A 23,875-nucleotide genomic window follows, 5' to 3' on the forward strand; every position below is an offset into this window, starting at 1 on the left:
ATACTTTTAATGCCGAAAGTCGAAAGCCAGCGTTTCAAGTGCCCGGCTGGGTAGGTTAGGTTAGGTTAGAGTGTCCACCAGTGCACTTAGGCCCAAAAAGGTCCCATTGTGATAGCACGTGGATCTCTCCCCTACTCAAAACAACAGGTCGATTCAGCAATCGCCAGGTATATCTTTGGTTTCAACTTAGTCAGATCACAAAGAACGTCAAAGAAGGGAGATCTCATAGATTTCTGCCTCTTGCGCCAAAGCACAGGACAATCGCACAGAAATTGCTTGGCTGTTTCTATCTCCTCTTCGCCTTCACAACTCCTGCAGTACTCATTATAAGGAGCGCCCAGCTGTTGTGCATGCTTCCCGATTGCTATGTGGCCGGTTATATGTCCAACCACTAGGCCATTCAGGCCACACGAGCTTAGTGTAATAGCAAGATTCGTGATTGCTCCATCTCACACCCGCTTCCCTAAGGAAAATCCTTTTTAAAGTGAGCTTACAGGTAGCGAGCGGCATTCTCAATCCCTTCCAGGACGACGAAAGCGGAACGGATGTGCCTCTTCTTGCAAGTTCGTCAGCCATCTCATTTCCCGGTATATCCGAGTGTCCAGGCACCCATAACAGACTAAGGGAAGTTTACTCATCGATCTCGTTAAGGGATTTGCGGCACTTCTCCACTGTCCTGGACTTAAATGTGACCGATTCAAGCGCTTTTAGTGCAGCCTGGCTGTCAGAGTAAATACAAATCTTATTATAGCCGTGAACAGGATTCCTCAGGTGATCAACGGCCTCATTTATAGCAGCCACCTCCGCCTGAAAGACGCTGTAATGATGGGGTAGGCTAAAGGATAGATTTCACCTTAGTTGAGGTGCAAAGATCCCGCTGCCCACCTTTTTTATCCAGTTTCGAGTCGTCAGTATACATATGCAACCTATCGCTCAGGTCCAGCGGCTCCTTCGACCAGTAGTACCTATCCGGGATAACAACCTCGTATTTCATATCGAAAAATGCAGTCGGAGTGCAATAGTTCGACCAAGGCGATTCCAAATGCTTGAGGATGGCTCCACGGCCAAACACATTGTGTCTCCAGCCGGATAACTCTCGGCAGCCGTAGATCAGAAAATGCCGCAAATTGCTTCGTCATTAGATCTATTGGCAACACATTAAAAAGTGTATCCAGCGCCTCCGCAGGGATGATGCACCCCCCACGCAGTCTAGATCACTTCTTTATACCTTCTACAATACCCGTAGGTTTGATTAGTATCTAAGCTCGTCCACCAGACCAATGCGCCGTATAGAAAGATTTGTTTAACCACAGCAGTGTAGTGCCCGGCTGGGTATGTAATGTTCGGTTTCACCTGAACTTAAGACTTTCTTACTAGTTTCTCATTCTCATCCACATAAATTGGTTCTTTCGCCGTAGGGTAGACGGCGGCGGTAGAAGTAAAAGATCAACCAGCCAAACCTTAATCAACAGCAACAAAAAATTTTATTCAAACCTAACTAAATCTCCAACAGCTTTTGATACTCACTTTTACTCACTTCGTGCATATGTATGAGTGTATGTGTGTGTGTATGTGCAAGGTTGAGGCTGTTGGCGGCAAATACAAAAACCAGTTGAAATGGAATTTTGTAATTGATATGGCATTTTTGCCAACCATCAAACACCATTAAATTGCGCATGTATTTGTAGGTATGTAACCATCAGCCACTGTCTGCCGTTGAATTGGCTGTACATATCAAACATCTCTTAGGCGTGTACACATAGTTGAGAAGGTTTTTTTATGAGTGTATGTGCGTTTGTGCTAAGAATGTATGTGTTTCTATGAGCGGGCGTGTCAGCTTGGACAAAACATTAATTAAAATAATTGGACACACATACCTTTAACCTGATAAGTTTTAGGTTAAGCATCACCTCCCACAAATGAAGGTCTAGCATATTTCATCATTTGTCTAGCTGCGAACTCATTTGGATGCAAGCCTCGAAAGTAAAGAAAGGCTAACGAGTGAACTATCATAAACTTGCTTCTTAGAACCTTACTTTTAACAACGTTAATAGAATAATGTTGCCACTCATTACAAAAAAAACTACAAGTCATGATTTTGCACAAATTAAATTCTGTTAATTTTGAGGCCGAAAGTAGGCCTATTTTGTTGTGCGCTTTTTTATTGATTATGCCTATTCGTTCGGCAAAAGATGTACTTTAAATTAAGTGTATTTTTTTACTCCCCTTTTATAGATTTTTTTTCAGAGTAGCTTGTCAATGGAGCAGAACACCGCTGCTAGACAAAAGCAAAAATTTGCTCGTTTACATTCGACATTTTCTTTGCTTGAAATACGACATAGTGATTTGCCAAAAAATTTTCAATATTGTTATCCCGACAGCTGATTGCTTCTTCTTGATTATTTTCTATACAATGCCTATATCAGTTAATCGAAATCAATGAAAATTTTCTCTTGAGCTGACAATCTTCTGCACGGCGAATTGGTTGAATTAGCTTGCCATCAACTTTTATTGATTTGCCTTTCAGTAAACCCAACATTTTTTAAAATTCGCCTTAATTACACATTTGCTCAAAGAATTTGCCAATAAAATCGGTTTCGACCATTTTTTGCCCTCAACTGTTAAATTCCATTTTCCAGTTTGCATGCGAATTCGCTTTAAAGCTCTCCAAAAGCTCGATTGAGCACCACAACTCGCTACCATATTTTCACCCCAATTACAATTACAATTCACTTGGGATTCGCATTCGCTCAAGAGTTTGCACTCTTATTTGCCTTGTCTCTTAACAGTTTTACAATTTACATGTGAATTCGCCACTAAAGTTTCACTCACCCCAACCAATTCGTCTTGAACTTGGATTCGCTTAAAAGTTAGTCTTCTATTTTCCCTTAGTGATTTAAATCGCAAACTTGTAGGAGAAATTAAAAACAAGGAGCACGACGCGAATTAGATGAGAATCTCAGCCTAAATTCTCTTCGAAGATATATCGCGTCCTCTATTTTTTTATTTTTGTTTTAATTAAATTGTTTCGACCATTACTTTTGTCTTAACTGCCTCAATAGTTCTACAGTTCACATGCGAATTCGAATTCGCTCAAAAGCTCGCCAAAAGTTTGGTTTCACTATCCCCCAAAGCTTTTCACAAGTCACCATAAATTTGCATATGTGCATTCGCTCAAAAGTTCGCCTGCTAATGTGCCAGTCAAACAGCATTAGACCAAGGCGAATCTATAATAGGTGGTTCGCCGTGCGGAAGAATGTCAAGTCAAAAGAAAATTTTCATTGATTTCGATTAAGTGACATGTTGTTGTACAAGGCTTTGTATGGAAAATTATCAAGAAGAAGCAATCAGCTGATGGGATAACACCACCTGTAATGAATTCGCCTTGCATTAGACTATTTATTTGCATATCTTATATTCGCCTTGAACTCTCGCGAATTCGAATTTGCTTGAAAATTCCTTCAAATAACGCCATTTCCTACCAAATTTTCACTCTCCCTCCAAAATGTTCTAAGAAGTCGCCTGAAATTTTGATTTGCTCAAAAGTTCGTCTAATTTGCCCATTTTTTGCCTAAACTTAATGATTTTACAGTTTATATGCGAATTAGTATTGGCTCTAAAACTCCCCAAAAAAGTTCGTTCCAATAATAAATTCCGCCGCCAAAGTTTCACTCACCCCAAAATTTTTGGAAAATTTGGCTTAAATTTGTAACTGCTCAAAAATTCGCCTTGAAATTAAGCGGCAAATTTTCACTCAACTATTTATTTATCAAAAGTTCAACACCAAAGTTTGCGAGCGAATTTTCACTCAAGCCAAAATATTTCTACGATTTACCTGCGAATTCAAATAGCCTTGAAATTTGGCTTGCAAATCTGCCTTAAAATTCGGCAGCGAGTTCTTATTCGGCAAAAAAAATGTATCCACATTTCGCAGCGAATTCGTAATTTTTCATATATTTTCCTAAAATCTAGCAGAAAACTTTTATACGTTCAAAAGTTTTTTTAAAATTCTCTCAAAATTCTACAACAACTTCTATTCGCCTTTAATTTTTTCACTAAACAGCCGAGCGAATTCACTTTTACTCAAAATACGTGTCAGGGCGAATTTAGTAGCAAATGGTACTCATCCACCAACTGATTGCCTCTTCTTGATAATTTCCAAGCAATGTCTTCGTTCATCAATATGTCAGTTAATCGCAAACAATGCAATTTTTCTTTTGATTTGACATTCTTCAGCCCGGCGAATTGGGCTGAATTCGCTTTGCCTTCACCTTTTATATATTCACCTTGAGTACGTACCTAAATTTCGCTTCTGAAACTGATCAGTTTTAGATCTCGACGATTAAGAAGCCACTGCCTCTCAAAGACTCGGTAAAAATAAAAATTTATATCTATATATTTCAAAAATAATAATAAAAACTACAAATTATATACTAAGAAAAAATTGCCATTAGCTTAGTGTCATCGGCGCACTTGAGGTCAGTGCGCTGGCACAAGTCCGAGAAAAAAAATGAATAATTTTCTTTACAATGGTCTGGCAAAATCTAACTAACAAAAAGATTCTTATTTTCGCCAGATAATTTTCAAAACTGTGCCGAAGGCTCAGCTGCAAATTCTTGTTAGTCAAATAGTATTTAGAGTTTGGTCTAAACTTCGAGGTAATTTTACACAGAAGTTCAAACACAACATCGCGTTTTGAAAAAAGGGTTGCTTCCATCGTACATCATCCCTTTCTGGTAGTTAAAAGTTCTATACATTTAAGTAGTCCATAGTTGATACTATAATCGTTTTGTCTATTATTGCATTGACTATAAGTGTTGTCGGAATGGACGTGATTTCAAGCAGCTGTATTTTCTATCACACAATAATTAAGGTGCGCCTCCAAGCCATCCTTCCGCCGAAATCATTATTGCTGTAACTAGGCACACAAAAGAAAAGTGGTCTGTACACCAGGCCAGACCCACTTACTACCTACTTACGGGTACCGACTCCGAATTTGTAGTCAGGTCAGCCACATATATTACAGGTTACTGTTTCATATGAATAAAAATAGATAATTTTTCTAAAACGGCCCAATGTTCACAACCATCAAAGTGCATACATAAGTTTGTATATAAATTCATGTTTATATATATAAAAATTCGCACCAGACTGTAGACGAGATTACAAAAAAGACAAAGATATGAATATCTTATCATTTTTCAAACAACTTCAAATAACACAATCAATGATAAATGTGCGAGAAAAGGCGTAGGCAAATATAAGTTATTTATAAAGCGTAACTATTGTTGTTATTAAATGTGAGAGTGAATTCGATTATTCATTGTATGAAAAGTAAAGTACAACTAACTTAATAACTAGGTACATAAGAGTCGGTCGAAGAGAAGTTGCGGAGGACCGCCCCCAAATTTGGAAATTTTCTTCAGAAAATATTAAAAACAGTCATATACAACGAAAGCTTACTTAAAGCTGCAGACATTGGTGCTTTATCGGTAACCGTATTGGTAACCTTATAACAGTTGATTCGACCAACCTTATGGGAATCAATGCAATCGATTATTGGTGCCGCTAAGGTCGTAACCGTATCGTAGCCAACAAATTGGTTTTTGGTTTACCGTCGTAACGATAAACAGCAGATTACGTTAGGGATACGACTACAGCGATACGACATACGGCACCAATGGCTCCCGCTTAAGATTAAATGACTTCTTTCAAACAGGTGCTAATGGATGCATAGCCGGACAGTTGGCAGCCACACTTGTACCAAGAGCGCATAATTTATATATTTAAACAAATCAATCAAAGGCACTGACTACCCTGAAATCACCTGTGACTTAACTAGTTCGGATCACGTGTAAAAAGTCTGCAAAGGGGGTAATGGCCATTTCGTATTTTTCTATGGCCTCTACCAACTGCAAACATGACTTGATTTTCAAATCAGATTGTACAACTTCGACAACTTCTAAGTCAAAACAAAACAATAAAATTTCGAAAAAAAAATCAAAAACACATTTTATAAGAAAGCCATGGCTCAACTATATGGTTGGCTCATCTCATCAGCTGATTTTATTTTTTTCATTTCACTGGAGTAGGGATTCTCAGAAGGAGATGGCAAACTCAAAATGAAACCAACACATTGACAATATTTTCTTACTACACACAAAAGCTGCCAAGTTTTATGTTTTCATACCATTTGATTCGTCTAGCACCAACACGCTGATTTTGACAATCTGAACAAAGGTATGTTGTTGCTGTAGATATGAGCCAACCATATAGTTGAGCCATGAAGAAAGCTTTAAAAATATGATATTTTTAAATCTAAAAATTAAAAAAAAAAATATTTAAGCTCTCATTTTATGCGTCGCTTGAGCAATATTTTGTTATCTTTTTTCTGTTTCCTCTCGTTTTTCTTTTTCCTTATGCCTTATTTTGACTCAGTTATTCAGTTTTTAATCGTTTATTGACTTGTTTTATCTGTTTGAAGGCGGCATAAAAAATACTTATCTTCAAGAGTGTGATTATGTTGTGCTACAAATTATTTTTAATGATGCTGCCAAAAGAAACGAATACAAAATACAAGCAACTACATTTTTGTTTATTAATGTGAGGACGTGTGTGTGTGTGTGCTGCGCAAGGTAGAAAAAGGCATGCGCGCATGCGCAGCAATAACAACACATAAGGCAATAGCTGTTTTCTGTTTAGGTCAGTCTGTTCATACGCATTTGTCGGCTGTGTTTGAGCTGCGTTCTTAGCATCGATTAAATTATTCAACTCTTGATTATTGTGGTTTCGAGTTTGTTAGGCAGTGCGCAGAAAATGTTTTTTTTTTCTACGATTCTTCATATTTGATTTTTCAATGTTCTCTTAGCTAAACACCTCCTCTAAAATAAAACTACTAAAATTTTTAGGTACACTATTCTACATTTTTCACTTCCATAATCCGGTTAGTCATATATCATTGTATAAATCCATTCAAGATTTTGGCCGATATTGCTTTATATTATCTTAATTACCGTTCGTAATCATGAGCCTTCAGAAACGCAAACGAAATATGTAGGTATGTTTTTTTTTTTTTTTTTTTTTGAGTCTAATGTTTTTATGTCTGCTCAGCACCATTAATTTTTTTAAACGAAAAATCTATTTTTAATTATTTTCTTTTCACCTGCCTGTTTTCAATTTGGCATGCCGCGCTTCACTTTCAATTATTTATTCTTATCTGTTGTGTTTTTGTGCTCTTTTAAGTATATTTTGTTTTCAAAGAAACGACTTTATATTAGCAAATTCTTCGTAACAGCTTAAAGAGTTTGAATAAAGCAATTCTGAAAATTTCCGTACTTCCAACTTCTCCGAATTTTTCTTCCTCTACTTGTATCACTTCCTATCACTAAATATCTCCTGGCAAATATTGGTTGTTATTGCTCCCAAACTCATTTATCATTTATCTTATACTCTTCGCTTTACTTACTCTGCCTCCTTCATAAGTTTTCCTCCTTATTTTTCTATTTCTCTCTCTCTCTCTCGCTATCTACCTATATTTCGCTTTCATTCTACACCCTTCTCATTTATTTTTCTTCGTTGGGTTAACTGGTGCTAATGTGTGTGCTTTATTTCGCTAGATTATGTTGATGTTTGCGTGTTTGCGTAAAGCTCGTAGAACTCGTCAATAAATCTTCTTGGGTGCTCGCCGTCACCAACACGAAGAGGTCCGTAGATATTTCGAAGAACTTTTCTCTCGAACACTCCCAGAGCCGCCTGATCTGATGTTGTCATATTCAATGCGTCTGCACCATACAGCAGGACGGGTGCCACGAGTGACATGTAGAGCATGATTTTTGTTTGCCAAGAGAAGGTTTTACTTTTCATTTGCCTACCTAGTCCAAAGTATAATTTATTGGAAAACCGGGGAAACCGAATTTAGACACAGTTGCATATGGACAGCTCCCTTTCGTGCTGTCGAAAGAGGTTTTAAAATCGTCGATGAGGTGAAGTGCATCAATTATTTTTTTGCGATTTTTTTCCAATGATTTGGCACATATTGAAAATTTGGTCAATTATGAATTTACGAGGCCTGAAGGCGCACTCATACGGTCCAATAAACCGATTCACTGTTGGCTTTAATATTTCTTGACAGGACCTTATATGCTATTTTGAGAAGACTGATTCCGCTGTAGTTGGCGCAATTTGCAGGATCCGCAATTTCGGACTGAGCTAAGAACACTAAGATTCCAATCTTTAGGCAAAAAAACTGATGCATGCGCCGTACCTACTCCTCGCTGCCTTATTTGAATAGCGCCGCAGGCAATCTATCAGCGCCCAAGGCATTGTTGATTTTTAATCTAGTTATTGCTAATCTGACTTCATCATAGTTGGGTGAGAGGGACATTAATTCCATCATCATCGATTGTGAAATTGGGTTCATCATCACTGGGTGGTACTTGAATTAATTTCCAAGAAATGCATCACCATCTTTTATCTTAAACCCCTTCTTCTACTTCTTCTCGCTCTTTCACTTTATCTCACAATCGCATTCGTAGTTCTCTCTTGACGTAAACTCGGTCGATTTCTCATCACACCTTTTTGATTTTATTTCGTTATAGTGCCATTTTCAGTTCTATGTTATTCCTCTGCTTGTCTTTTTCTTACTAGTTTATCTTTCTGTGCTGCATTTGTTTTCACTCCGTTTTTTTTTTCGATATATGGTTCCTCTTCTGGTAATATAAATTGATTTTCCCCTTCATATCTTTTCTCTTTTTGTAACTATTTTCTCTTCCATTCTTTGTTTGACTTGCGTCTATGTTATTACTTTTATTCTTCTTTTTCAATTTTGGATTCTTTTCTCTCCTCATCTTTGCGCACGTTATTCTTGTTTCACTTTCTTGCCATATTTTTTTTTTTTTTGTTTTATTGATAAATGGTTCTTCTTCGGGTAATTCGATTTCTTTTGTTCTTTTCCTTCCTTTTCCAGCTCTATTTCAAATTATCCTCTGTTTCACTCTTAGTTTTACTTCCGTCGATATATTTACTTTTCTTCTTTTTTCTTCTTTGAATTTTGGTTTTATCACACCTTCTTCATTATCATAATGATGATCATCATCTATTGTGTTCATGTTTTTTCTAATCTACCATTATCTACTTCTTCTAAAACTTCTGTTTGTTCTTCTTATTTTCTTTGCAATCTTCCTCCACCTCTTTCTTACCTTAAGCCTTTTGTTTTTGTTTTTATTGCCTTCACGTTCGGTCACTTGCTTTCTTTCTCTTCAGTGTCCTCTTTTGACTCTTAGTTTTACTTCCGTCGACATATTAACTTTTCTTTTTCTTCTTCTTCTCTGAATTTTTGTTTTTCCTCCAATGAAGAAATGGAGAAAGAGGAAGCTCCTTCACCTTCCCATTCATCTTTTTCTCTTATCCTGATATACATTGCGCCTTTCATCTTCATCATCATCATTATTATACCACTCCACTTCGTTTTCTTGATTTTCTCTAGTTTCACTTTACCTACTTCTATTACTTCTTTTTATTTTCATTGCAATCTCTCTCCGCCTCTTTCTTACTTTTAGCCTCCTCCTTTTCTTTTTAATTTTTTTCCCTGACGTTCGTTCACTTGTTTCCCTTTTTCACTCTTAGTTTCACTTCCGTCGATATATTTACTTTTCTTCTTCTTCTTTGAATTTTTGATTTGTCTCTCACCTTCTCATTCATCTTTTTTTCTTATACTTGTCTGCATCATTATCATTATTATACCATTCTACGTAACTTTCTTCATTTTCTCTAGTCTTCCTTTACCTACTTCTATTTCTTCTTTTTATTTTTATTGCAATCTTTCTCCATCTCTCTTACTCTTAGCCTCCTCCTTCATTTTATTTTATTGTCCTTGACGTTCGTTCACTTGCTTCCTCGCTCATCAGTTTCCTCTTTTCACTCTTAGTTTTACTTCCGTCGACATATTTACTTTTCTTCTTCTTTTTATTTTACTTTTTCTTTGAATTTCTGTTTTTTTTTTCTCTCAACGGAGAAATGGAGAAAGAGGAAGCTCCAGTTTCCTCTTTTGCGCTTAGTTTTACTTCCGTCGATATATTAACTTTTCTTTTATTTCTTTTCCACTTCTTCTTTTTCTTTAAATTTTTGATTTTCCCTGACCTTCTCCTTCATATTTTTTTCTTATCCTGGTCTGCCTTGTGCCTTTCATCATCATCACCATTATCATTATACCATTCTACCTCCTTTTCTTGATTTTCTCTAGTTTTCCTTTACCTACTTCTATTTCTTCTTCTTATTTTCATTACAATATTTCTCCACCCCTTTCTTACTTTTAGCCTCCTCCTTTTCTTTTTGTTTTATTTCCTTCACATTCGGTTACTTGCTTACTTTCTCTTCAGTTTCCTCTTTTCGCTCTTAATCTTACTTCCGTCGATATATTTACTTTTCTTCTTCTTCTTTGAATTATTGGTTTGTCACTCACCTTCTCGTTCATCTTTTTTCTTATCCTGGTCTGCCTCGTCATCATTATTATACCACTCTACCTCATATTCTTAATTTTCTATAGTCTTCTTTTACCTACTTCTATTAATTCTTCTTATTTTTATTGCAATCTTTCTCCATCTCTCTTAGCCTCGTCCTTATTTTTAATTTTTCCTTGACGTTCGTTCACTTTATTCCTCTCTCCCCAGTTTCCTCTTTCCACTCTTAGTTTTACTTCCGTCGATATATTCACTTTTCTTCTTCTTCGCCTTAGAATTTTTGTTTTTTCTCTCAATGGATAAATGGAGAAATAGGAAGGCTCAGTTACCTCTTTTCGCTCTTAGTTTTACTTCCGTCGATATATTAACTCTTTTTCTTCTTCTTTGTTCATTCACTTACTTCCTCTCTCTTCAGTTTCCTCTCTTCACTCTTAGTTTTACTTCCGTCGATATATTAACTTTTTTTCTTCTTCTTTGTTCATTCACTTGCTTCCTCTCTCTTCAGTTTCCTTTTTTCACTCTTAGTTTTACTTCCGTCGACATATTTACTTTTCTTCTTCTTTTTATTTTACTTTTTCTTTGAATTTCTGTTTTTTTTTCTCTCAACGGAGAAATGGAGAAAGAGGTAGCTCCAGTTTCCTCTTTTGCGCTTAGTTTTACTTCCGTCGATATATTAACTTTTCTTTTCTTTCTTTTCTACTTCTTCTTTTTCTTTAAATTTTTGATTTTCCCTCACCTTCTCCTTCATATTTTTTTCTTATCCTGGTCTGCCTTGTACCTTTCATCATCATCACCATCATCATTATACCATTCTACCTCCTTTTCTTGACTTTCTCTAGTTTTCCTTTGCCTACTTCTATTTCTTCTTCTTATTTTCATTACAATATTTCTCCACCCCTTTCTTATTTTTAGCCTCCTCCTTTTCGTTTGTTTTTATTTCCTCCACGTTCGGGTACTTGCTTTCTTTCTCTTCAGTTTCCTTTTTTCGCTCTTAGTTTTACTTCCGTCAATATATTTACTTTTCTTCTTCTTCTTTGAATTATTGGTTTGTCACTCACCTTCTCGTTCATCTTTTTTCTTATCCTGGTCTGCCTCGTCATCATTATTATACCACTCTACCTCATATTCTTGATTTTCTATAGTCTTCTTTTACCTACTTCTATTAATTCTTCTTATTTTTATTGCAATCTTTCTCCATCTCTCTTAGCCTCGTCCTTATTTTTAATTTTTTCCTCTTTCCACTCTTAGTTTTACTTCCGTCGATATATTCACTTTTCTTCTTCTTCGCCTTTGAATTTTTGTTTTTTCTCTCAATGGATAAATGGAGAAAGAGGAAGGCTCAGTTACCTCTTTTCGCTCTTAGTTTTACTTCCGTCGATATATTAACTCTTTTTCTTCTTCTTTGTTCATTCACTTGCTTCCTCTATCTTCAGTTTCCTCTTTTCACTCTTAGTTTTACTTCCGTCGATATATTAACTTTTTTTCTTTTTCTTTGTTCATTCACTTGCTTCCTCTCTCTTCAGTTTCCTTTTTTCACCCTTAGTTTTACTTCCGTCGATATATTAACTCTCTTTCTTCTTCTTTGTTCATTCACTTGCTTCCTCTCTCTTCAGTTTCCTTTTTTCACTCTTAGTTTTACTTCCGTCGATATATTTACTTTTCTTGTTCTTCTTTGTATTTTTGTTTTTCTCTCACCATTTTACTCATCTTTTTTCTTAGCCTGGCCTGCCTTATGCCTTTTATCACCATGATCATCATCATTATACTACTCAACTTCGTTTTTGCTTTTTTTCCTAATCTTCCTTTATCTACTTGTTTTAATATTTCTATTTCTTCTTCTTATTTTTTTTGCATTCATTCTACCTCTCTTTCTTACTTTTTTAGCCACCTTCTATTCTCTTTAGTTTTATTTCCTTCGCGTGCCCTTGCTTTCTCTTTCTTCAATTTCCTCTTGTCGTCCTATCACTACTTGTTCTAATACTTATATTTCTTCTCCTTCTTTTCTATTTCCCTTCAGTTTCAGATTCATTGGCTATCCTGCTTCTTCGTTTTCCTTTCGCTTGTCTCCTATATTATTTAGTTCTCATTATCTCTATCATAACGATCATCAATCGCATTTTGCCAATCTTTTGCTTCTAGAACTTCTTTTTTTCTACATCGCTTATACTCCCTTTTGTTTTTGTTTCTTTCTTCCTCTCGCTCCCATTTTTCCTCTTTATCTTCTTGCCTTCTTTTTTCAGCCACCTCTGCATTTATTTATCTTCTTTTAACATTCTTCGCTCATTTGCTTTTTGCCTTGTCAGGCACCTTTAAAACAAAGTACTTAATTTCAATTTTGGTAATTTTTATAATCAAAGTAAGTAAACGAAATTGTTTTCAACCAAATGCCACAAAAACAAATAACGCTCTCTGTGAGGTTGTTAAATGCGCCAAGCATGCGCGTCAACATCAACATTTTTGGTTTTATTTTTTTTAAAGCCCAAAGGCTCAAATTTCACACCAGCTTCAATCAAGGACGATGGACAGTTTAACTTGACAGGCAGACAACAGCAGCGAGAACAACAATGAGAAAACTTACTGTATAACTAAATTCTTGTTAACTACATACATATTTGACAGAGTCAAATGTGACAACTTGTCGTATATATGTGTAAGTGTAGTTTAAGTTTATACGCTGTTATGTAATATCTTATGCGTGGAGAAATTGTATGAGTTTCAATGAAATTGTTACGAGCTGAAATTTCCAACACATTCAACAAACAATAACTACCGTCGAAAGGCAAAGTCTGGCATATGTTTGATTGCAATGAGATTGTAGGTATTCACTTCATATATAATCACGTGAGAACATGAAAAATTCAATAAATTTATATAAATAAAATAAATAAATGTAAGGCACGATAACCTCCGAAGATATCTAAGACGAGCTTCTCTTCCAATTTGCGTCGTGCTCCTGTTGATTTTCCCTACAAATTGGCCGGACGGGACCTACATGTTTTATGTCGACTCCGAGCGGCATCTGCAAGGCAGATGAGTTTTCACTGAGAGCTTTTCATGGCAGAAATACACTCGGAGCGCTTGCTAAACACTGCCGAAGGGCGACCCCGCTTAGAAAAATTGTCTTCTAATTGAAAAGCCTTATTTCCAAAATTTTGATGTTGCTTTACCCGGGGTACGAACCCAGGGCATACGGTGTGGCAGGCGGAGCACGCTACCATCACACCACTGTGGCGCTTTTATTTTAGACTGAATGAAAATATTATCCAAAAGTGGAGAAAGGAAAGAGCGGTCTAAAGTGTCTAGAGAGCCCTATCGTCTGATTTCGTAAATATTTTCCATAAAACGGCCTCAATAGCTTTTTTTCGTTATTACGATGCCACACATATTTTTCAAAATTTTTTGTATATTGTACTCTCCAAAGGTTTTGGGGCGTATTATCTATGCTGATAGTTCTTTGTCCGGTAACACGCACCATTAAGGTGCAAGCCCCACCATTTTGGGATCGATTTAGTATGACCACATTGAACCTTCTGGCGGCCACCGTGGTGTGATGGTAGCGTGCTCTGCCTACCACACCGTATGCCCTGGGTTCACACCCCGGGCAAAGTAACATCAAAATTTTAGAAATAAGGCTTTTCAATTAGAAGAAAATTTTTTCTAAGCGGAGTCGACCCTCGGCAGTGTTTGGCAAGCGCTCCTTCTGCCATGAAAAGCTCTCAGTGAAAACTCATCTGCCTTGCAGATGCCGTTCGGAATCGGCATAAAACATGTAGGTCTCGTCCGGCCAATTTGTAGGGAAAATCAAGAGGAGCACGACGCAAATTGGAAGAGAAGCGCGGCCTTAGATCTCTTCGGAGGTTATAGCGCGTTACATTTATTATTTATTTACATTGAACCTTCTAAGACATCCCGGAAGCCATCGAATCAGATTTTTTTAAATAGGGTTGCCATTCACTTTCATATAATAAGTAATAAACCAAAATATTGCAAAAAATATGTTTTTGATTACAAAATTAAAAGCAACAAGTAAGGAAGGTTAAGTTCGGGTGTAACCGAACATTACATACTCAGTTGAGAGCTATGGTGACAACATAAGGGAAAATAACCATGTAGGAAAATGACCCGAGGGAAACCCTGGATTGTGTTTGTATGGCATGTGTATCAAATGAAAGGCATTAAAGATTATTTTATGAGGGAGTGGTCCATAGTTCTATAGGTGGACGCCATTTAGGGATATCGCCATAAAGGTGGACCAGGGGTGACTCTAGAATTTGTTTGTACGATATGGATATCAAATGAAAGGTGTTAATGAGTATTTTAAAAGGGCGCGGGACTTAGTTCCATAGGTGGACGCCGTTTCGAGATATCGCCATTAAGGTGGACCAGGGGTGACCCTAGAATTTGTTTGCACGATATGGGTATCAAACGAAAAGTGTTAATGAGTATTTTAAAAGGGAGTGGGTCTTAGTTCTATAGGTGGACGCCGTTTCGAAATATCGCCATAAAGGTGGACCAGTGGTGGCTCTAGAATGTGTTTGTACGATATTGGTATCAAATTAAAGGTACTAATGAGAGTTTTAAAAGGGAGTGGTGGTAGTTGTATATGTAAAGGCGTTTTCCAGATATCGACCAAAATGTGGATCAGGGTGACCCAGAACGTCATCTGTTGGATACCGCTAATTTATTTATATATGTAATACTTGCCAAAATGTCAAGGGTTTATTATTTCACCCTGCAGAACTTTTTCATTTTCTTCTACTTAATATTGTAGGTGTCACAACCATTTTACAAAGTTTTTTCTAAAGTTATATTTCTCGTCAATAAAACAATCCAATTACCTTACCATGTTTCATCCCTTTTTCGTATTTGGTATAGAATTATGGCATTTTTTTCATTTTTCGTAATTTTCGATATCGAAAAAGTGGGCGTGGTCATAGTCGGATTTCGTTCATTTTTTATACCAAGATAAAGTGAGTTCAGATAAGTACGTGAACTAAGTTCAGTAAAGATATGTCGATTTTTGCTCAAGTTATCGTGTTAACGGCCATGCGGAAGGACAGACGGACGAACGTGTATAAAAACTGGGCGTGGCTACAACCGATTTCGCTCCTTTTCATAGAAAACAGTTAACGTCATAAAATCTATGCCCCTACCAAATTTCAAAAGGATTCGTAAATTTTTGTTTGACTTATGGCATTAAAAGTATCATAGACAAATTAAATGAAAAAGGGCGGAGCCACGCCCATTTTGAAATTTTCTTTTATTTTTGTATTTTGTTGCACCATATCATTACTGGAGTTGAATGTTGACATAATTTACTTATATACTGTAAAGATATTAAATTTTTTGTAAAAATTTTACTTAAAAAAATTTTTTTTTAAAAGTGGGCGTGGTCGTTCTCCGATTTTGCTAATTTTTATTAAGCATACATATAGTAATAGGAGTAACGTTCCTGCTAAATTTCATCATGATATCTTCAACGACTGCCAAATTACAGCTTGCAAAAATTTTAAATTACCTTCTTTTAAAAGGTGGCGGTGCGACGCCCATTGTCCAAAATTTTACTAATTTTCTATTCTGCGTCATAAGTTCAACTCACCTACCAAGTTTCATCGCTTTATCTGTCTTTGGAAATGAATTATTGCACTTTTTCTGTTTTTCGAAATTTTCAATATCGAAAAAGTGGGCGTGGTTATATTCCGATATCGTTCATTTTAAATAGCGATCTGAGATGAGTGCTCAGGAACCTACGTACCAAATTTCATCAAGATATCTCAAAATTTACTCAAGTTATCGTGTTAACGGACGGAGGGACGGACATGGCTCAATCAAATTTTTTTTCGATCCTGATGACTTTGATATATGGAAGTCTATATCTATCTCGATTCCTTTATACCTGTACAACCAACCGTTATCCAATTAAACTTAATATACTCTGTGAGCTCTGCTCAACTGAGTATAATAAAAAGTATGATGAAGCTCTCGATATGCTCTCGAAGAGTTGTCATTTATTTATAAATTAAAATTAATTAATAAATTTAAAATTAATTTTCAATAAACGTGCTGAAAGAAAAATAGTTGTAAGTTCAAAAGGCAGACAGATTTTTAAGTAGCGTAGCCACCTTATTCGATTTTATAATTCCCCAATTACTTTAGTGCAGCAAAATCTAAAGACAGGAATGTGAAAAATGAATGAATTTGAGCCCCTTGATGTAGTCATTAAACTTAAAGTCTTAAGTATACTAATAAATTTTCGCAAAATTATACGAAAAAGAATTTTTAATTCTGGAACATTCAACTGTGAAGGGTGAGAAATTTTACTCGTCTTAAACCTTAAGTAATTTCTATTTAAGTAGTTATTATTGAAGTTTGAAAATTGTACCACTTAACAACGAAGGCCTAAGAGGTTGAATGTGGTAATATTATATCATTCCCGAGATGGTCGGGTTAGGATCTTAATGGTGCTTATCGGAAAGTATAGGATCTATATCCGGCAAATAACCATCAACAATGATAACACTCCCCAAAACCATCGGGGAGTGTTTTTATCGCTAAAACAACAACATGGGATTCATTTTAAGACAAACTAAAAAAATTTCAATATTGGCTGCACCATATGTTTTAATGAGAAACAAAGATCTATTTCGTACCTTAATGTATGTAGTATATTTTAAAAAGAAAAAATAAAAGATGTATATTCGAACGATTTTTCGTCATCCCTAGTCAAATTGGGTTTTGAGACAAACCGGTTTCAGCGCTGTGCCATCATCAGTGTCGATTTTCGTTCTCGTTGAACGAATTGACAGGGATGACGGAATAACGTTCCAATATACATCATTTATCCACCTTGTCGGAAAATCAACAAAACAAAATAAGTCAAAAAATAAAAGCTTATTTTAGCTTGTGACGGTTAGGTCGGATTGCTCTGAAAGCAGATAATATGTGAAAACTTTTAACTGATTGCTTCGCTGTATATATTTATTTAATACTTCATAGTCCAAAAGAACTTAGGTGCATGTTATGTGTAACGTAGCGAGTCATTTTGTCTCGTATGAATCAAAATGCATATCATATAAGAGCATTCATTCACTTCAGTGAATGACTGTAAACCTGAATACCTTGATCAAATCAAGACTGTGAATGTGAGTGAGGGCAACGTAAAGTGTCACGGCGTCATACCTAATCTGGACCTTAATAAAGTGGAGCGCCTTGAGGATTGTTATATCGGCTTCACGTTTTTCATGCATTAAGAGATAATTATTGATCCCAGTTTTTTAATCTTCTTGCGTGTTTTGGCAGAATTACCCTGCTGTATCTATTTCTCGGTTTGTTTTCTTAATTTATTGTTTTTCGATTTAAGCCCGGTTTTTCAGTACAAGTTCAACTCAGCTTGTCAGTTAAACTATGTTTAAACTTGGTCTGCACTTTTTCAATGAATTTTAACTGATGTTTTAGCTGAATTAAGCCGCCGATCTGGCAAGGTTAAACTATAGTTAACTAATCAGTTATTAAAGTTTGTGTTTGAGTACCATTAGAGCTTATTTTGATAATTAGCATACTTCTAAAATCTCAAGAGCTGTTACGAAGCAATGACTCAACTTAAGAATCATAGCGTTCCTAGCAAAATAGCGAAGAAAAATGCTGTTACTTAAGCTTAAAAATAGTTCCCAACTTGTACTCAATGCTGTTTCTCTAATTGAAATCAAATGTAAGACTCCAAAACTACATTGTTTTCCCGAAATTAAAGTAAAACATGTAAAATTCATTTTTAATTTATAACGCCTCATTACGGCTACCAAGCATTTGTTTATGCCTGACAATTAGCTGCTGGTGGCTTTGTTGGTATCACCTTGGATACGATTTTTGCTCAACTCCACGGCAACACGTTATCTAATGTAGGATACGAACTGAAAACTTGTGCTGAATATTCATTTGCGAGCTAAAAATTACTCAAAATCTCAAAAAGGTTGAAGCATAATTTCAGAATGAAGTTGGAAGTCAACTCGACAGCTATAAATTTGACAAAATTTCTTAAATGATGGATAGCGACTTTGGATATCAACTTGAGGACTATCAGGTTTAAGAATCTTATATATCATTTCGAATTGCTGTTTTTAAGTGCAGTTCCCTTTTACGCTCTTATTTGGAATCCAAATCTATAAATGTAGTTTTGTTGTAAAGATGGAGATTCGTGCTATTAGCGAGCTTTGGGCATTATTTGTCGTAGTGCTTTTGTTTAGCTATATTTTATTAAAATAATTTGTTAAAAATAAACGATAGTGAGCACACAAAGAAATCTATTTGCATTACCGGCAAAATTCACCAGATGGCAGCGCAATCGCATGTAAGTTTTTATTGACAGATGATTGATTGATGGAACAGCAGATTTCTGTTGATATTTGAGTCTGCACAAAGGCGGCCTTAAACTGTGACTGAAAAACTGCTTTAAAGTTTAACTTGAGTTTAAATTTGACTACAGTTTAAGCAAACTTATACTAAGCTTAATTTAACCAACTACTGAAAAAATGGGTTTTAATTTCCTTCTTTATGTAAATCAAATTTTATTCAATTTACTTATTTCCATTGTATAAATTTATAATTATTTTACTTAATACGTCCGTTTTTTAGAAGATTATTTTTCAATTATTATTATTTTTTAATTTCAACTTGGATGATTATTATTAATTAAATTGCTGACGCAGAAACTTTGCTAATAACGGCTGTATACATACCTGCTTGGCAACTAAGAAAAAGTGGAAAATATGTTTCAAATGAATATAAATACACTTAACCACATTCGATATTAAATTGCTTTAAGTAAACCCTAACTAATACAATGAAAACAAAGTGTTTAAACTCAGGAAAAGTGAAATAAAATGTATCGATATTTACAAAAATGAGAGGCCAGTGGTAAACTTTCCAGCTGTGAGATAAGTAATCTGAATATATGTAGGGTTATTCTCACTTCTTTATAATATTCATCAAAGCCAGGGGCCCAAACTGCTATTTTTTATAATTAAATTCCTTCGGAAAAAATTATTTCTGGACTTCAATTTTTATACTCAGCTGAGCAGAGCTCACAGAGTATATAAATTTTGTTCGCATAACGGTACCCCATAACGGCAAGAACTAATCGAGATAGATATAGGCTTCTATATATCAAAATGATCTGGGCGAAAAAAGAAATTCATTTAGCCATGTCGATCCGTCCGTCCGTCCGTAAACACGATAACTTGATTAAATTTTGAGATATCTTAATGAAATTTGGTATGTAAGTTCCTGGGCACTCATCTCAGATCGCTATTCAAAACTAACGAAATCGGACTATAACCACGCCCACTTTTTCGATATCGAAAATTTCGAAAAACCGAAAAATTTCGATAATTCATTACCAAAGACGGCTAAAGCGATGAAACTTGGTAGGTGGGTTGACCTTATGACGAAGAATAGAAAATTAGTACAAGTTTGGGCGGTGGATCGCCCACTTTTAAAAGAAGGTAATTTAAAAGTTTTGTAAGCTGTAATTTGGCAGCTGAGTATGAAATGTTCGGTTACACCCGGACTTAGCCTTCCTTACTTGCTTTAGCGCGAAAGAAATTATTAAACGCGTACTTTTATGTTATTAGGCCGAAAATAAAAGTTAAATCCGGACTTTTATTTTTTAAGGACAAAATAAAAGTCCGGTCCTATATTTACGTAGCGGTTCGTATAAATTAACGATTTTTTAATACAGAATATTTTTCGCTTCAACAAAAGGCGGTGTACCATATTCCAAGGCAATATCGTTGGGTCAAACTTTCTGGCGTAAAAAAAACAGCTGAAAATTTACTATGGAAAATTATAAGTGTAGTGCCACGAGAGTTAGTTATGGTTTTTCGGTGATAGATTTCTAGCACTACACAAGGTTGAACTGGCCGGTCAATAAAGACCTCACATAGACTGAATGTGTCTATAGTGTTACCAAAATTTGTTTGACGAACAAACGGATGAGTCCAAATCAGGTACCAGAACTTATGTTATAGAATAACGCCGTCCTTTTGGCAAATACTAGAATTTTTCTATAACCTAACTTAATTGCAGCTTCGAGATCTGGCAACTCTGCCGCTCCTGTTAGCGTAAGCCTTGGCCTGGCGAGAGGAGGACCCTAACACAGAACGTGTTCAGCCGTTTCGTCCTGCAGCTCGCTTTTCCTACACCTGCTATTGCTGGCGCGACCTAACTTATAAGCATGTGATGTCAGAAGACAGTGTTCAGTTTTTAAGAATTCCTTCGATTCTCTTCGATAGTTACGCTTGAATTATACAATAAATAAAAAATGTGGACTTGTAGCCAATTTATCACCATTAAATTTCATAAAAATTGCATTTAAGTATGCTGAACTCTTTAGAAATTGCGGTGTCGGTTTATAAGGACCTCCCTTGGGCAATCAATTGACAAACGTGTATGTTTTGTCAACATGTTTTGAGCAAACGTAGGGACATTTAAGAAGGATATATTCCCTTGATTTGTATATTTCGATCCATTTTCTTCCACCAGAGCAATTTTCGGGAGCTCGAAAAACTTATTAAAAACCATCTTTTCTAGGCTGCTATTTCGTATTAAAATATTTCCAACGCATGCGGCTTATTTTTTCTTTACTTTTTTATTTAAAATTGAAAGTAATTTAGTCGTATCCGTTAATATGAAATCCATCAAAATTAGAAAAATTCGAAACTTTTTCAATCTGGTAGCTTGTTTTTGGTGAAATTGTCATTGTCCTCGCAAAAGTCAAGTGACTAACGTCACACTAAATGGAACTACCTCCATTTTTTGTATCATGGCTACAATCACAAAAATTGTATAGACTGTATTGTTTTAATTTCGAATTCAAAACACATTGCGAGCATTGTCTATTAGCAATATAGGAGTATTACATATATGATCCAGATTATAAGGAGAATCGATAGGTAAAAATTTCGGAATTTAACCTTTATTTTCTTTCTTAAAAAATCTAAAACGAATTTTACTATCATTTATGAATATTTTTGAAAAAATTCTTAAAAAAAATGCTATGGGTATCCTTGGGATTCCATAAACGTTCATTTTGGACAATGTTTTGTCCCGAACTATTTCGAAATTGGTCCCTGTTCAAAACATATTTTATCTTATTTTATTATTGCTGCTATATTATCATCAAACTTACTTGTCTTCGCCCAAACTAAAGTCCATTGACTTTGCCGCATAAATTTTCATACAATTTTATGTTGTTGACTTTAACATCGACGACATGCCGTTAAATAGTTCATAAATAGTTTTTTTTTATCAAACAACCAGAAACTCAAACAAATAAATAAGTTCATGTTTAATTTAAATATTCTTGTTGTTATTGTTTTTGTTGATTCTTATATTCCGGCTCAACACAATACAGAAGATCACATTTTTGTTTTTTTTTTTTATTTTTATAAAATTGTTTTTGTTATTGCTATTGTCTCATCCGCTACTCAGCTCAACTGTTTATTCTTTTTCAGTCATGTTTTCAATTTGCACTTGAGTGTTAATCAAATACTATTTTTTTGAAAGTTTTATTGCTTTCTTAGTACGTAGACTCTACAGTAGCTGTAGTGTTATTATGCAATAAAGTTCTAAAAAAAAAAAATTTTTCGAGCACTCAAAATATTTGTAACGCGCTATTCTTGAATTTGAAATATGTATGTCCTCTAAGATTACACAATCCATTTAAAAAGAAAGTAAAAAAAAAATATATTCTTTCACCAGTTAGTTTGTAGCTATTTGAACTCAAGCACATTTGATCCTCCGCTACGCTTGACAACCAGAACCGCACTCGCCACTAGCTGACTTTTAACTGATCACAGCAAACGTGGCCAATACGAAAGATAACCATCGTATTGTATTTGTCTGTTCAAGTAGAGCGGCACGTTGTATGGCTGATCTCGTTTGAGGCGCGTTCGCTCTCGCGCTCAGCTCGTTTTAATTGCTTTTTCGTACAACGTTTAACTTGCGACTGCGGAGTTTTGCTACCGGCGCGTTTACCATGATCACATTTTTTATTTATTCATTTATTTTTCTTTCAAATATATTGTTGAACAAAATAAAGTCGTAAGTTAGAGTATGCTTTGATTTAATTAATTAAAAAGTCATTGAATTTTCAGTTGTCGGTAAGCGCACATATTTTCCTTTTTTTTTAATGAATATGTTAATTTCTTTTACCAAACTCTCACTAAAGGTCCCATCCGCTCTGTACGGGTTGTGTTCACCGACTTAACCATATTCAATGCATACTTGGGCTTTTTGTAACCTTTCGCACGAACGCTTCCGTCGTTGACAGTTATGTGCTCTCTTTTCGGGCAGAAAATCAGTATACTGTCGGCTTGGCTGTTATAGCTCGACTGCTCTAGCGCATTTGCCTGTAACAACAAGTAGGCCACAACGCCATGATAGTTTACTTTCTTTTTTTTCACACCTGATCATGAACGCGCTCTTACTGAATCGTATTAAATATGCAGGTGTAAATTCTCTTCGAAACACTTGTTATATAGACTTGTTGTCTCATTTCTACTACAATGGTTGCAATTCCATTTCCGTTTTCGATTTTTTGTTTTCCTACGCTCAGTGATATTTTAAAAGTCTTCTCAATATTCTTATTCACTGTCGCTCCACTAATTGTTGTAAGTAAAAAAAAGTATTAATGATCATTAAGTTTTCTTCATTGTGAAAGAATTTGTTGACCTCTTCAGGCTTCATATGTAAAGTAAGTTTTCTACATAAATATGAATGTACATGAATGGTATATACATAATTATGTTAGGAACTGTTTTTTTTTTTGTCTTGTACATAAAGTGAAATAAGCCTTAGTTCTTGCCAATCCCTTCTATCTTTATGGTGTGAATATGCATATATGTACATCATTAACTCACATTTTTATATATGCTTTATTACGTGAGAAACGGTTTCAACATCCTACAATTATTAATGAAACATTTTCTATGACTTTCATTCTTTGTTTGGTAATTATTTGTGTTGCCTGAGATTCTTTTGTTCCAATTAGCTGCCTTAATTCTTCCCAGATCTAATGTGAACATTCACATTTTAACTGGAAACTATGTATTGCTTAAAACTTAGTTCAAATTTGGCTATCTCTTTCGCTCGTTATAACTTCCGTTTTAGAGTTACTACCAGAGCGTATAGATCAAATTTGATCAGAGACACTAGCCGGACATATACATAAATTTATTGGGTATTCCATCCCATTTCGACCAATTTTGAACCCGACCCCTTTAAAATTGGCTGAAAGTTTTTCTTCTTTTTCTAGCTTACGAAAGACGTTTTTCAGAATTTTTTAAAATTTTTTCATCCAACTCAAAAAAAGTTATGAAAAACGTCCTTCGTAAGCTAGAAAAAGAAGAAAAACTTTCAGCTAA

General features: G+C 35.4%; 1 protein-coding gene across 1 annotated transcript in view; it reads right to left on the reverse strand.

The window, feature by feature from the left end:
- LOC137240891 (uncharacterized) overlaps positions 1-22,704 on the reverse strand; it is a 156,478-nt gene extending 133,774 nt beyond the window's left edge. The window contains exon 1 of the mRNA XM_067767828.1: positions 21,640-22,704. Coding sequence (XP_067623929.1) covers positions 21,640-21,689 — 50 coding nt within the window. The 5' untranslated portion in view covers positions 21,690-22,704. The remainder of the gene's footprint in view (positions 1-21,639) is intronic.
- Between the last annotated feature and the right edge of the window lie 1,171 nt (positions 22,705-23,875).

This window comes from Eurosta solidaginis, chromosome 2 (genome assembly GCF_040869045.1).
Source record: "Eurosta solidaginis isolate ZX-2024a chromosome 2, ASM4086904v1, whole genome shotgun sequence".
NCBI lineage: Eukaryota > Metazoa > Arthropoda > Insecta > Diptera > Tephritidae > Eurosta > Eurosta solidaginis.